Here is a 15,651-nt window from a genome sequence, read left to right on the forward strand (position 1 = left end):
ATTTTCTCTGAAATCCCATCATGCCAGTTGACTGACTCGTCCCATTAGCCAAGGAAGCTGAAGAGAGCATTCCGCCTGCCAAATGCCCAGCGAGCCCCCTGTAGGATCGATTCAACCAGACACCAACTACATCAATACAATTGGTATTGACACAATTCATTTGCTATGCGACCACAATGGAGTCTCACTCTTTCATCATCTGAATATTTCTTCAAAGTCGAGCCGAGACAGTGAGGTGGCTCAATTACAACACCGAGCGCTCAATGCAAGAGCAATTTCTTTCTTTCACTGCTTCTGCATATCCAGGTCTTTTTTCTTCTTTTCTAAGCCATGATTCCAATCCCCCCCCTCTTCCCCGTCATTCCTCCACATCCACACTGTACCTGCTTGTCGACTTTGTCTTCCCCTCTTTCATGAACTGGGCCCTTTCTTTCCCCTTCAGTGGCCACGCAGTGAGGCCGCTGGGCTAAATTTGGTCCAGCCGATGATTAAAAGTGCTGGTCTAACCTCTGCCTCAGACAGGCCAATCCATCCCACAGACACCCCACCGCTGCCACACGCGGGAAGGCTGAATAATTTATGCACAATATCGAACATGAAAAAAGACCTACTAACACTCAGAAGCCCATCAGCACCCTATCTCTCTGGATTGTTGAGATGGGTATACCGCCTCAAACCATTTGATGAGTGGGTGTGAGTTTACAGACACCAAGTTTTTTTTTTTTACAGACTCCATCCTGTTGGAGTCTGGCAGTTCTGGTTACTTTAAAATTTCGCGTACAGAAAAGAAATAGGGAGGGAACTAAATAATTGGAAGCAGTGGTCAAAAGTGGTCAAGGAGCACTCTGAAGAGTACTTTGAGGATCAGTCATTTGCTTAGAGGATTTATGTTTTGAGAAACATGTTGCCTAGCAACAGAAGCTGATGGGAGCCGGTGCTTCCAGGCTTTTGTTCCAGCCCAATGAGAAAACACCTGATGGTCAATACAATTTAAATCCTATGGAGTGGATGAGTGCTCAGCCAGAGCTCCCTCTGCCATACAGCATCGAGTGCTCTCCACTGCATGTTTCAAGCCACTGCTGGGCAACTTTGTACTCTTTGAAGTAAAAGCTCTGAATGAGTCCAGTAAGACTTTACAAATTCACTGGGTGGCAACTTTTTCTTTCTGCGGAGAATTTGTGTGCTCGAGTGTTAGTGCTGTCTCACCTCCCAAGCGCCCTCGTAGTTCTGCTTCTTGAGGCGGACGGCCCAGTTATCGAGGCATGCGTCAGAGCAGTGGTCCATGCTGAGGATAACCGGCCGGCTCAGGACCACCCCCGGAGGGCCACAACTCACAACGGGGCTAAGCAGGGTCTGGCAGCCTGCCAGGGGTAACCTACACCAGGGAGAGAAGCGGGAGGCAGGGGGAAAAGATCGAGATGAAGAGCTTTTACTCATCCGAGTTATTAGAGAGAATTTACTACTCTCTTGTAAGCGGGATATGATACCGCCACCTCTGCAAATTATCTCTCAGCTGTAACAGAGAATAATGAAAGGCTGCTGGACCCGTGGACTAGCTGGACCAAGTTGTGAGTGAGTGAGTAATAACAGAACATCACAACATGCTACAATGACTGTGCCTTCAGAGAGCGGATGCAGCAAGCCAGATAAACAGTGTTCTCCAAACAATTCATTCAACTTAAATAGTACACATCCTGGTAAAGGCTACGTTATTTATTTACATCCCTCCTCCTCAGCCCAGACTTAAGCCTTTCCTAATGGAACAGAAGAGCATCAAAACAAACAGCCTAGTGGCATCCAGGGAAGACTGCCAGTTAGGCTGTGTTAAAGAGACCCACCTTAAATCTTCTTTCCTCTGAACAGTGAGATAAATCTCATAGATCTTCCCTCTGGGGATGGCCTCGGGAGGAATGAGCAGACTGATTCCTAATGCAAATAACAACAAAGGGAGAGAGAGGGGGTTAGGGAGGAGGAGGAGGAGGAGGAAGAGGAGGGGGGCAGGCTCATTTGTTCTGACTGAACAACACTTTTGTCATCTCACAAAAGGAAGCTGGCCCACTCGACAAAACTGTAAGGCTGCAAAAACAAAAAACAAATCCCTTCTGAAGGTCAGAGGCATCCTCCGGCAGGTGCAGCGGATGCAAATCTCTGCACCGGCAGCCGAGGCTGCACACGTCCCCGCGGTCGACAATTAGCTGAGACAAAAGCGCACGCTGCATCGCAGTTTAAATGTCCTCCGTCTGCCACCAAGTAGATAATTGAGACCAAGGAACACACTACTCCAGGAAAATTGTGCTCCCCCAAGAGAGTGCAGGAATGTACCTTGGAGAGAAGAGAAAGCTATTGAGGTAGTTTGAGTGTTGTGGCATTTATGTTGTGATTCTCATGCCAAATAGGCCACTTAGAATCCTGTTTAAAATGTAGCACAAACAGTGACTACGTGACACAATCCGTACAGTGTGCGTATTGTAAAGGGGATCTGTTAACCATAAAAACATCTGTTTGAATAAGGCAAAGGTGCCTGAATGCTCACACTCGTCTGAATCTATGTGTCTCAGACGAAACTGCACTAAGTGACAGTAGCATATATATCTCGTTTCACTAAATGCATCCCTTTGCTGATTTCTCTTCTGTGTCCCAGTGAAAAAAAATTGATGGCAAAGTGTGGGAAAGGCTTCACAGCTTTGAGTTAATCCGTGCACAAAATATCTGTAAGGGAGCAGAGGAGAAACAAAGAAAAGAGAGAGGAATGGAGAAGAATACAGGTAATAGAGAAAAACTTTTCTCCCACCAGAGCCTGGTGTACTGGTTAATCTGGACAGTCTACAGTTAGCCAAGTGAAAAGACTGTCCACCCCTTTAAACTCTGTACTCAGCTAATGTGGAGAGGGGAAGCAAAATGGGGGACTAATGATGGCAGGCTTCTTATTCTACCTCTATAATTGGAGAGTAGTTTGTGCAGGTGTCTGTCCCTGTAATTGCTCTGTCTAGGAAGCAGAATATATATTTTTTTAAAGGAACTTATTTCTAAATTAGGGATCTCAAATGACACAAAGTTTGCCCAGTTCTCTTGTTCCCCCAGTTCTGGAATACTTCGACGAGGCGTCTGGGCTCAGTATAAATTTGTGAATCGGAGGTGTTTTAGTGGAGGTCTACTCTGCTACGGTTTTTATACGAATAAACACTTAATATTATACCTGAAAAGAGATGCAACAGCACAGTCAACGAGATGTGAGGACGGCAAACGCAAGAGATTTATAGGTGGTAACGAATCTCCAGAGAAGTCAGGTGATAATTCTTAAGTCAAGGAGAAATGAGGAGATAATAACAAGGGATGGGAATCGAAATCCTACACAGCCAGATGCTTCAAGCCAGATTGGCAGATTTCGGTTCCTGAGCTAGTTGCGTCGTTAGCATTACACTTAACTATGGAGGAAACACTCTCTGCATGGCTCTAACATAAGCTTGTTAGCTCGTAGCTACCTCGCACTCAAGTCAACACCACAACAAAATACCTAAAGCTAAGCAGTAGAACATGTGACTGTATTTCACGTATAAGGATTCCGACACCGGGATGAGCAATAGCGGAGGGCGTAGAGCAACAGCTTAAATTTCAATTCACAACTTGCCTAACCGATAAAAAATAATGTTTTTGGTTTTGGCACCATTAAGGCACCGGCACCATTTTAAAAGTATCGATTTAGCACCAGTATCAGAAAAAAACCAAACAATACCCAACCCAAGTAATAACAGAAAATACTGTAAATATGATAATACTTTATGGCATAACTGTCAACAACTGGGAGAAAGAAATATCATTAAATATAAAGCAATGCTATTCAGCAGTTGTGTGTGCTTTTACACACAAGTCCCATGCACCTTTTGCCACATCCCTTCCAAACTAACTCAGTTTGCCTTTTGCACAAAATATTTATCATGGGTTAGACAAGAAATTCAAGAGACATCAGGGGATCTGGGGGTAAAAGTAAAGGTTCAGATGAAGTGCGTCAATGAAAAAGTACCAGACCCAGAGGACACTTTGTTCTCCACCTTGATTCTCTCAACACTTGCCACCGGTTTGTTTTTTACAGACTAATCTTTGATTGAGTATTTTTATACCTCTGTCTGTGCTCTTTGCACATCACTGACACTTTTGGACGTGAGCTACAAGTTCAACCAGCTGCATCATAAGGGAATCTTTCAGAGTAGAACGTATTTGGCACATACTCTTCGTTTTATAGTTGGTAGTGTTTATTTTTACTCTTCCGGCTGTGCAGCATGCTTTTGCTTTTTGCATAATTTCATTTTTGGATTAGTACTTTTTGAGATAAACAAGTGACCCTTTCACTCACGATCCTTCTTAATCATGAGCCCTATGTGCGTTCCTGGTGTCTCGTCTTGTTCCCTATAATGGTTGTAAGCTCATTTGTATCACGGAGAGAAAATACAGCCTGTGCACTGAGCTGTTTTGTATGAGGCGCCGAAACACTTTTATGTGTGTTATCCTGGTGCAAACCCATTAAGAACCCAACATGCACCAGATTTAAGGGCTGAATGCTCTGGGTCGGTTTCAACAAGACAGTGAGACGTTTATGGGACTCAGCTGTTACTGATAAATTCTCCTTGTTAATGTCCAGTCAGGGGCATTAAAGCAGGTGTAATAAAAGTTTCTGTATATGTTCTTTTTTATGTCGGAGCGATGACAGTGTATGAAATGTGCTCCACAAATAAACCCGACTTGTTCCCGCAGTATTTCTCAATTTAGCAGCAGATGTTAAATAGTTTCGACGGAACTTTTCTTGTGTTTGAAGTATAGCAGGGAGACGCAGAGGATTAGTGCAACCTCCCTCTCCTTACACAACACAGACTTATGCTGACTAATTCTGTGTCTACTGAATAAAGCTTTTAACTGTCCAACTTTGATATCATAAGACTTTTTAGTCACCGTCTTCTCATCATAAGCATTTTTATAAATCACATTTAGAAACTACTGTTGGAATCAGTCCACTATATTGTTGCATTTTAGTTCTGGTCTGGTTCCTGTTTCCTTGTTACAGATTAACTAATAGCCAGACAGAGAAACCATCACGAACCTGCAGCTGAGTCATCGATTGGACAGTTCTGGCCATCATCCACCAGCATCATTAGCACTACATGGACTGACATCACTTCAAGTTGCCCTTTACCGCTCCTTATGTTTCCCTTTCATTATTTTCATTAGTCTCATTATTTGAATTTGCATGTAGAGCTCATGTGTCACAAAATATTGGACAGAAGAGTCTTGTTCTGTAATATTAGACTGTATAATGTTGTGGGGGTTGCGGTGTGACCCCTCTAATATGCCGATTAGCATATATGTAACCATGGTTACCAGATGATCTTGCATAAATACATTCTGCATGTTTCTTACATGGACTGCTTCTCTGCCAATTCTGACAATCAGCAGATTAATGTTCAGACCAAGAGAACAAGGTCCATTGTTGTCTTTTAGCTCTGATCTAGTTCAGGGACGTGCTGCCTGTTTACAAATGAACTAGGAGCTGTAAGCTTCAAGTAATGCAAGTAGTGAAAGCAAAGCCAAATGGCCCAAGGATTTTCTGAGTGCAGAGTAACTCTGGGATAAATATCATGCCATTTTTCAAAACTGAAAAAAAGGTTTGGAAATTAATGTATTTTCTGAAGAGAGGGTTTGATTATTAGCCATGATATTTTAACCATCCAAGGTAGACTCACCACAAGCTACGGTATTGTGAAATGATGTTAAATGCTCCTGTAGAAGTGTTGGAGAAACACTTCAAAAACAAAAAGGAAAATTAAATACAAAGTTATTTGGTACAGTTTGTAGAACTCTTAGATTTTAAGCTTTCATCCAGTTTCAAACTTCCAAATCCTTTTTTCCAGTTTGGCATGTTATTTATATCATAAGTAGCAAGAAAAAACATGTGAACCCTTTGGAATTATCCTTATTTTGTGTAAAATTGTCTTAAGATATGGTCAGATCTTCAGCGAAGTTACAATTATGAACAAACACAATCTATTTCACTGCGGTATTGTTCTTGTCCACATTGAACACATCATTCAGACAAAAAACCTATCTACAGTCAGGAGTTAGCAGACCTGAAGTCCAATCAATGAAAGCAGATTGGAGGCGTAGGTTGCAGCCATACTTTGACTTAAAAAAATTGTTTGAGGCAAGCAGCATCTGCTAATGTGAAATGTGTCTCACAAAAAACCTACAATCTGGAATTGTTGATTTGCATAAAGCTAAAAAGGGTGACAAAGTGATTTAAAAGACGTTTAAATATTCATCAGTTCACAGTTGGACAAACTCTCTATAAGTGAGATGATTTAGTTCTGTGCCCACCTTCCTAAGCAGTGGGCGTCCTGCTAAGGTGAATCCAAAGGCACTCTGCAGAATGCAATGTGTGGAAACGGAACCCTGGAGTAACAGCTAAAGGTTTAAAAGAATCACCGGAGCTGGTTAACATTTCGACCTTTACACAAATCATCAAATCGTGGTGGCATGTTGTATGGCGTCCTGTCATGGAGATGTACATAGTTTGACAAAGACGCACTGAGACTGAGACACTGCTGGAGAATGTTTTTTCTTAGGCCTATAAAAAACCAAGGTTGAATTGTTTTGGAGGAAGAAAGAGCGATAGAGTACATATGGTGTAAAACAGGAGACTGCATGCCAAGATGAAAACATCATCCGAGTGGTGAAGTGGGGTGGAGCGAGCAGCATGAAGCAGCCTCAGGGTTTGAAGCTTTGCTGTCTCTAGATCTGGACCATAGACTGTAAATAAAGATGAAAGACATGACAGCTCACCCACAGTGAAGCCAATCTCGTATGCCACCGTGTGGCTGGCTACAGTATAGGTCATAAACCACACCTCCTCCATGTAAGTCTATGGGACATGTGCCAAACTAAAAAATGCACGTAAAATATTTTTATCATCTTAGGTAGTTATTATCACACTGATGTTTGTTCAAGTGTTACTTTTTTTGGTAAGTTTGGCTCTCAGTTATTCGGGTGAAAACATCATAATTGACAGCTGACTCAGGATTGGTCAAATGCGTGTATGGGCGTGACCTCACTACCATGGCTCTTCTTCTAAATGGCAAGATAGCAGGATGTTTTGGCTTCATTTCTGGATGAGGTGAAGACTCGCCTTTCATCTTTATATACAGTCTAGAGTCTGGACAGCTTTCCATCATCCAGGTGAAAATTTATTCCTCAAGTTTATCAAGGCATTTTACAGGGTATTGTCAGGGTGGCTGTCCACCAGAAGAAGCTCAGAGGAAGCAGGATGATGAAGCAGGACAATGACTGTATAAATTGAAGTAAATGTCAGAGTCAGAGCCCAGACAACAATCCAGATGTCATGGAATTCATTTATAAAGTTGTTAAAACTGGACGTCCTAAGAATACATCTGATCTGAAGCAGCTCTGTAGGAAGAAAAGTTCAAAATTCCTCCCAAACATCCTGCAGGTCTGATTCACAGCTACTGAAAGAGTGTTTTTCTGGTTATTGCTGCCAAAGCAGTTATTAAATCCAAGACTTCACTCCTCTGTGTTCAATAAAGACACAAATGATTATAATTGTGTGTTATCAGTGTAAGCATATTGTTTATGCTTGTGACTTAGATGAAGATCAGATTTTATGACCAATTAATCCTGAAAAGCAGGTAATTCTACAGAGTTTTTATCTTTCATTGATTTAATCTTTGTTTAATCAGGCTATTTAATTCTCTGAGAGAGACCTGAGAGCCAGAAACAATCACAACAAACACAATCAACAAAACAAAGCAACAATATACAATAACTATAAGGGAATGAGCAGTAAGAAGAATTAAAAACAACAGTCACAAGAAACATCAGATAGTGAAGCTTCAAAATCTCAGGGGGAAATATAACTCAATGCAGTTTGAGGGCAGTTCATTCCATTTATATTGTGCATAGCTCAGCCAATGTTAGTGTGTGTATGACGGGTATCTAGGTTTGAGTAGTTACTGGTTTGTGTACTTGTACATTAGTGCTCGGACGTGGGGGTTGGGGTGGGGGGATTCATATTGGAACTGTAATAACCTATATTATTAATTAAAATTACATGATCCAGCAGGTGGCGCTCACTATCAGAGCTCCGGCGGCGTGTGGGAGTGTGTTGTGTTCTACCCCGCAGACGGTAAAGTCACAAACAAAGGTGAGGCGGTTTGTCGTCTTTGTACCACGCAACTGCCACTGCCCTACTCTTCAACAATAAATCTGTGGGATAACCTGTTAGCTTTCCACCCAAGTGAAGCAGCGGAGGAGGCACCACAGAGGAGCAGAGCGGACGAACAAATTGAATGTCGTGTAAAATTACTTTGAATTCGATTTTTGGAGAAGGTTAGGAGGTAGTTTGAAAGATTGGACCACTGAGCTTCACCAGATGGCTATTTCAACTGTAGGAGGGTCCAGCCGACAGTTTGATACAGACAACAATGAGAAGTATGATATTTGACATTCGTGATACACAACGTTTAAGAGCTGGAGGGTTGATGGGACAACATGAAATTCAATATCTTTAACAGACATTAAGGTGGACTCAATTTATCCTTAATGAAACTGTTTATGAGAATACAAACTGGATTGCAAGTAAGAAGCAGCATGCTATCTCTCTGTTCTTTGTCCAAACAAATTGAACTGAACTCCGGGTGTAAAACGACCCAAAATGAAGAACCCACCTGTGTTGGGGATCGTCAGCCTCCCTCCCAGGAAGTTGAAGGTCCCGTAGGAGGTGTTGGCCACGTCGCGGGGCAGCGTTTTGAAGTAGCTCTGAGTGGACAGCCGGCTCACATACTCCGCAGGGTCCGAGTTAAGCTTGCCATTGTGCAGTGTGTGTGAGCCGTTGGGGAGTGGGTCCAGCAGAGGCCCGTTGGTCATGGAGAACTTCCCGGTGGTGTCGTGGCGAGAGCGCAGGGTGCCTTGGTAACTGGTGGTGGAGGTGGTTAGATCGGGATGGATGGTGAGCAAGTGGGAATTCTCTGTTTAGAAAGAAAAAAAAATGAAGGAGAAAACAGACAAAAGCAAATGTGTGAATCTCCATGAGCGGCAATCAAGGCAAGGGGGGGTTTATACATCGGAGAGACAGACCTCACACTCTCTAAAGCTGTCGCAACACAAACAGAAAACCGAAGCAAACACAGAAAAAGACACATGGTGCAGAGAACACTCACACACACTCTTGACAATACACAAACACAAATTCCACCCAAAGCCAGTCAATTCCCCTCCCCTCGCTCTCGCTCTATCTCTGCCTGTCTCTTTAGCAACCACACAATCAATTCCAAACAGAACTCAGATACAGCTTAGCACCCGGAATGTATAAAGGCTTTTTTTCTTTTCACGGTGCATCACAGGCACTGCAGCCCAGTTCCCCATCTCCATCCAACTCAGACAGTTGTATTTCTATTACTCTCTGGTAAACCTCAGAGGCTCCACACAGGCAGTAAACAGAGTGGGTACATTTCCTGACAATGAGGTGGTGGCGAAACATAATGTATCAGGCAGGAAAATAAACAGCACATGCGCCACGCTCACACACACACACACACACACGCACACACGAAACATAATACGTCTTGCTTAGACTACAAACCACTGTAAACACATTCACGCCAACTCTATGGCCACAAACAACAGGCTCCGTGGTACATGTAGATGAGTGCTGCACGGTCACGGTGGGCGGACGGACAGACGCACAGAGGAGGGTAGAACAAAGAATAGTGTCCTACTGCTGTGGGGAGGGGGCCTGCGTGGCCGCGGTGCCCACACACCTGGCTTGCTGGGCTTGATGCCCATGGGCTGGAAGCCAGTGGTGAGGATCGAGGAGTCCGCCACATCGGCATCCAGGCCCTCCTTCTTGCGGCGGTACACCAGGACGACCACGATGAGCAGCAGCGTGAGACACAGGGCCACCGCCACCATGCCGACGTAGAGCGCCACGTCCTCGGCACCACTCACAGCTAGAAGAGGATGACACAGAACGACAGAGGGGACATTTTTAATCCCAGGTGAAGAATTTCCTCATGTGTTCTATGCTAATATCAACATGTGGTTCAACATTAGCAAATTTAAGAAAACTGTCACAAAACTTCAATGTCAACATGTGGATAATCGAAAAGGAGAAAGAACCAGTTTGTGCAGCAGGGTTTGTAGCATTACCTCACTTCATTTCTGCACTGGATATTATCTTATTATATTATTCCAGCATGTTCCTCACCGCTCTGTCTTTTTCTGTAAGCACTTGACACCCCAAGAGAGACAGTGGAAAAATGCAGGATTTGCTTATGAAATTCTAGCACCTCTTATTTAATGTCTGTCTCTTTCAAAAGCCCGGGAGCATCTTTCTCCCAAAAGTACAGTATAAAGATGACAGCTAAGCCCAGACCAGCACCGATGTGTCCTTGCATCAGTGTGTATGTGTTGTATGTGTGTGTCTGTTTTGCAGGAGAATGGGATTTGCTACGGCTGTCTCCCTGGGCTGGGGGAATTTGGTGGCGGAGGTGGAGGATCCTCCTGAGGCCTTTGTGGAGGACCATTTTGCCGGGGAGCCACGGGGGCGTATAGTGCTGTCAACTGAACACAGTCGAGGAGGGGACGCGCTGAGCGGCTCGGCTTTGAGGGACGGAGAACAACAGCAAAGGTTAGAGTGCTGCAGGCTGCCATGTGGCGAGTCGACAACAAAATGCAGGAGGACAGGAACAGGAAGAAGAAGAGAGAACGTACAAGATTAAAAACAAGAATTTAAAAGACCAATGGGGAGGCAGCATGTGTCTCTTACTGACAGCAAACACGATTTGCATTTCAGCAACGAACAGCAATAACACGTCCGAAATGTTTGTATCCAAATCAACCCGATTATCATTAGACGCGACACATTTTGGATGAATATCTCCAGAGTGTCATTGTGTTTCTCCACCACTGCGTAATCCTACCACCTGACAGGAACCATGCTCAGCCCTGGAAACAGAGATTTGACAAGTTTTAATTGGTGTTGTAAATCTGTGACATGGGGATGGCACAATTAAATTAGCAGGATCCTATCAGTCAGATTTGAAAAGAAACACGATTAAAAAAAAAGAAAATAGTCCCAAAAAGTATTTTCATCCATTTGTCCTTGCACTATTCTTTTGCTTTGAAAAATCAATTTCTCTGGACAAAGCCGCCTGACATAGCCCACGTCTTTAAGAGAAATGCCAGAATCTATTTCATGGGTGATTATCTCAGTACAATCTGATACCTTAAGTAGCAGGATTATATGCAGCCGGGCTCTATGGCGGCCCTCAGCAAAGCCAGGAATCTCTTGACATGTAATCAATTGTGAATGACTGACTGAAGATAAACACAAGTTCGCCTGTTTTGTTCCTGACATTATGAAGCATATCTGCAATGTACATACGTGAAGAGTCTCATGAGATCCAAACACCCGTCCTCCACCTCTCAACTCATCACTTACGCTGCCTGTCCCTCTCTCCTCTGACCCCCCCCCCCCCCCCCCCCCCTCTGCCTCTGTCAATCCTCAGGGAGGCGTGAGTAAAAGGAAGCTGCCTGGCTAAGCCTTACACGTTTTCACTATGAGCTCCAAAGAAACGGGGGTGGGGGGAGAGAGAGTCTTTGACTGAATCTCTTATTAAAGTTCCTGAATCCAATTGTCTTGTTGAGTCAAAGGCCAGACGAGGCTGTGATATTTGGACTTGTAGCGCCGCAGTCGACTGGGAGATGTCCGGTCCGACTGGAGACAAAACAACAGCCGTCAGCAAGGAGATGGAGGACAACCGTCTTCTGCTGATTGGATAAACACAGCCTCAGAAGGGCCGGTTGCTGTTTACTTTCCGAGGGCGAAGCAAAGTCACCTGGCTCACCTCGGATGCAAAGATCCGGTATCTTGACTCTTCGTTTTCCTCTGCACCATTCTTGCAGCCAGACAATGAAGTCAGTCAATCAGACAACTCTGTTTCTCTCTCTCTTTCACTCGCTTTCTTCCTCTCTCTCCCTCCATCCTGTCTTTAATCTCTGGTGGTTTATCAGACGATCAGTGAGTGAAGTTTTATCTGACCCACCAGGTGTCACAGTGAAACAATCCTGATGTGCCCTGCGACCCTGACCAGCCACTGGTCTCGGCTCCTCCTGGCCCGCGCCCATTGATTTTCATGATGCCAGCCAATAATTGAAAGGACATCCATCACACTTTAATTGACATAGCTAATCGGGTTTTATAATTGGATGAGCTTTACTTTAGTGGCCCCTCTCGCTCCCTCTCTCCTTCTTCTTCCACACACACAACCAATTTACTCTCTGTCAGCCCATCGCTCCATCGCTCATTTCCACTTGACGTAATTGCTGGCGGAGAACTTTTGATTCTCTTTGAGTGTGACCTCTCTGTATGATTGACACCTGCCTGCGGATAATCTGTGAATGTCAGAGTTGACCCCCAGGCCAGTCTCTGTTTGTTCCCCTCCGCCCGAGCTTTCAGTACATGCTCCTCACACACTCGCTCCGGGGCTGGCAGTTTCGGGATCAGTTTCTGACTTGTGATGGGCCGGAGCGGACTTATAATTCATCTCCTCGGAGGCGATGTACCTTGCTCCATGTTCAAGTTTGGGCACTTGCTGCATTGGCAGTCAGCACAATGTCTGCACCTGATAGTCCTCAACTCACTCTACCTGCTCCGTTCTCTCCCCTGCATTGATAAATAAAAGCTTGGCAGCCTCCCGCGCCTCTTCCCCAGGCATTTATCAAGAGGCCTGAGAATATATTTCATCCCATGGCCAATCCTCTAGTCACTCGCCCGAAGATGAATAACAGTGAAGTTCTTAAGGTCAGGGAAATATGGCTACTAAAACTCTCAAAGTGAACGTGACCATTACTATCTCCACAATACAGTTGTCCCATCCCTCAGCGAGTCCCGATGAAATATGGCCCAAAATAAGCGTTGGGCCATTTTTCATGCAGCCCGTGACCCCGCTCTTCCGACAAACAAACCCGTGACGAAAACATCAACCGCTTTCGCCGGCAGATTAGCCTCCAAATTCAAAAACACACTTAAAATGGATTAATAGTTTTATGGGCTTTGCACAATCATTTGTGACATCCCCCCGAAACAGGATGCTGCTGCAAATTAAGCTAATTAACTTCATTACACACATTAAGCCAAATAATTGTTGTTATGTTGCCCTAATTTCCCGTACCTGAGAATAGCAGCACTTTTATTTTTCATTTTTTATTTAATTTTTTTGTGCCCTCTAACACCTGTCTGCTCTGGCGGGCTGCCAGCGTATTTATCATTTCCCCGCACAGATTATGGACACACAGTTGCTTCATATTGGGCTCCACTTGTTTGCCTTATGAAAATGAGCCTGCCTGGGTCAGATCTGTTTATTTTTGAGCTGTAAAACAAAGCACGCTGCCGCACGTCGATTCTCATTCATACGATACCCAAAACAATAACCTCATCTAACGTTATGCCATTTCTGCCCTAATGAGGGAGATTACAGATGTTTGAGAGCTCTTCAGACGGAGGGTGTTGTGTTGCAGAGTAACTACAGCTTACTCTGCAGTTGCATTGCTCGATTACACAGGGAGGGAATGGGGTGCCTTTTGTTTCAGGGGGGAAGTTTTCCATCTCAGCTAATAGCCTGCAGACATGGTTGAAGTATGAGAGTTGCTGACAAGCCAAAACCATCTTGCTATTTTGCTTATTATAATACTTCACACAGCAATTGTCTATGGAAACACATCTGCTGGGAACAGATTGGGACAGGCATTCTTCAGAGGCCCACGGTTCGCTCTGCGCTGTCAGTGTAAATACTGAGGGTCTCTCTCTCTCTGTGTGTGTGCGTGTGTGTGTGTGTGTACACGAGAGGAACAATGACTGGCATCTTTGTGTACATATCTTGCCTCTCTGGGGAGGAGCTGCTGACCTTTGATGATGGGCCGACTGAGCTCCCTGGTTCACTGCACCAGCCATACTCAGCTATTGGTGGCAACACTCGCATGCATGCACACACACACACACACACACACACACACACACACACACACGCACACGCACACACAGCTTACATATGTATATATGAATACACAGGGCATCATTCGCATACAGTAGCACTCAGACACTCGCTCTCCATGCAACGGTCGATCTGATCACGTCAATCAGTGCAAAATACATAATTCAGTTTATTAATTCACTGGCCCGTGTCAACTGCATCCCATTAGAACGCAGTGTTTTCCATGCAGGTCAGCCAAACAGCCGCACTATTAATAACATTTTCTTTATGAGATGCCACCCCGCGACTCATCATCTCTGGATGGGAAGCTGCAATTTCTCTGAGTCTTTGATATCTGTGGGGAGCGACAGAGCATTGCCTTCATGTCCATCTGGTCAGCGGAGGACCCTGTGGTGGCGCTCTCCACTCAGTCTGCCAGCTCGGGCTGTACGAGGTTTGCGTGTTCTCATCCTGACAGTATGCACATGCCCTATTAATGACGCATGTGGGGCGGCAGCAGTGGCTGATTCACTTACAACAAAAATGAATACATACTGGCTATGCAGCTACATATGTATATGCGCACCAAATATATGCACGTTGAGAACAATCACAGCACACATGCATACCAGCCATGTCTGTGTTTTCACGGCAGATTTGCCGGCAGCACTTTATCTGGCAGGTTGTGTTTAAATCACAAGAGAGATGCTTTAATTCTCAGCTCTATTAATAGGTCAGAGAGCATCGCGGTGCAGGCACAGGAGAGAAGATTGCATATTATCTTTGCAGCAAGTGCCATACCGGTGTTATTTAGAGCGGATTGTCTGAAAAGGTCAAACAAGTGGGAACGAGCCAGCAAGGGGTCCGCTGACGACTCTTCTGTCAGTACAAGGGTCGTATGAGATGGACGCGTTTCCTTTATGAACCGTTCTTTACATCTATCACAGGAAGCTGACACTATAAGGAGACATTAAATGTTTATTTGATCTGATAAAAAGAGGAGGACACTCTCGCGGAAAATGAAATCGAAGAAGTATGAATGAAGGACGAGGGGCAAAGCCTTTTCTTTTCCCGGGGCTGACTGATGATCTTTGCAAGACTATACAGTTATGCCTGTTATTCCTGAATACATTTTCCATTTTGGCCTCACACTTAATTATTAGAAAAAATTCTGTTTTTTCTGGCTGCAGCTCTCAGACGCACATGTATTGATTTTATAATGTTCCTTTGCAGCCCATCAGCGGAGCTATACTAGGCAAATACAGAACTTTAGTGCATTCTGCTGATCCTGTTCCAGAAAAGTGTGTCGTGATCCTGCATCTTTCCTATTGTTCCGCTGAGTTGAGAAGAGAGAGTGTGGTTTGCAGCATGTGGGTGGCGGTGCACTCACTCTGTGGGCACTGCTCGCTCGTGCAGTTGAGAGACTGGAGGTCGAGCCCCTGGCACTCTTTGCCCCCGGTGCCAGGTGAGGGCTGGGTGCACTCCCTGCTCCTCCACATCGAGCAGTCGGCGCCGCACGCTGACCACTTGCTCCACTCGCTCCAGCCGCCGTCCACTGCAAGGACACATAATGTAAAAACATGAGTCGAGCACACATTAACATGCACACACAAATACACAC

General features: G+C 44.7%; 1 protein-coding gene across 4 annotated transcripts in view; it reads right to left on the bottom strand.

Moving 5' to 3' along the window:
- The window catches only part of unc5a (unc-5 netrin receptor A), a 145,066-nt gene that overhangs the window by 19,647 nt on the left and 109,768 nt on the right, over window positions 1-15,651 (bottom strand). For 2 of the 4 annotated variants that reach the window (XM_034597128.1, XM_034597130.1), the window contains 5 exons: window positions 15,421-15,585; window positions 9,777-10,007; window positions 8,727-9,026; window positions 1,839-1,926; window positions 1,207-1,375 (listed from right to left, as the gene is read on the bottom strand). In XM_034597128.1, the coding sequence (XP_034453019.1) occupies window positions 1,207-1,375; window positions 1,839-1,926; window positions 8,727-9,026; window positions 9,777-10,007; window positions 15,421-15,585 (953 nt within the window). The remainder of the gene's footprint in view (window positions 1-1,206; window positions 1,376-1,838; window positions 1,927-8,726; window positions 9,027-9,776; window positions 10,008-15,420; window positions 15,586-15,651) is intronic. The other 2 variants (XM_034597129.1, XM_034597131.1) reach the window with 1 other exon arrangement.

This window comes from Hippoglossus hippoglossus, chromosome 10, assembly GCF_009819705.1.
Source record: "Hippoglossus hippoglossus isolate fHipHip1 chromosome 10, fHipHip1.pri, whole genome shotgun sequence".
NCBI classification, from domain to species: Eukaryota; Metazoa; Chordata; class Actinopteri; order Pleuronectiformes; family Pleuronectidae; genus Hippoglossus; species Hippoglossus hippoglossus.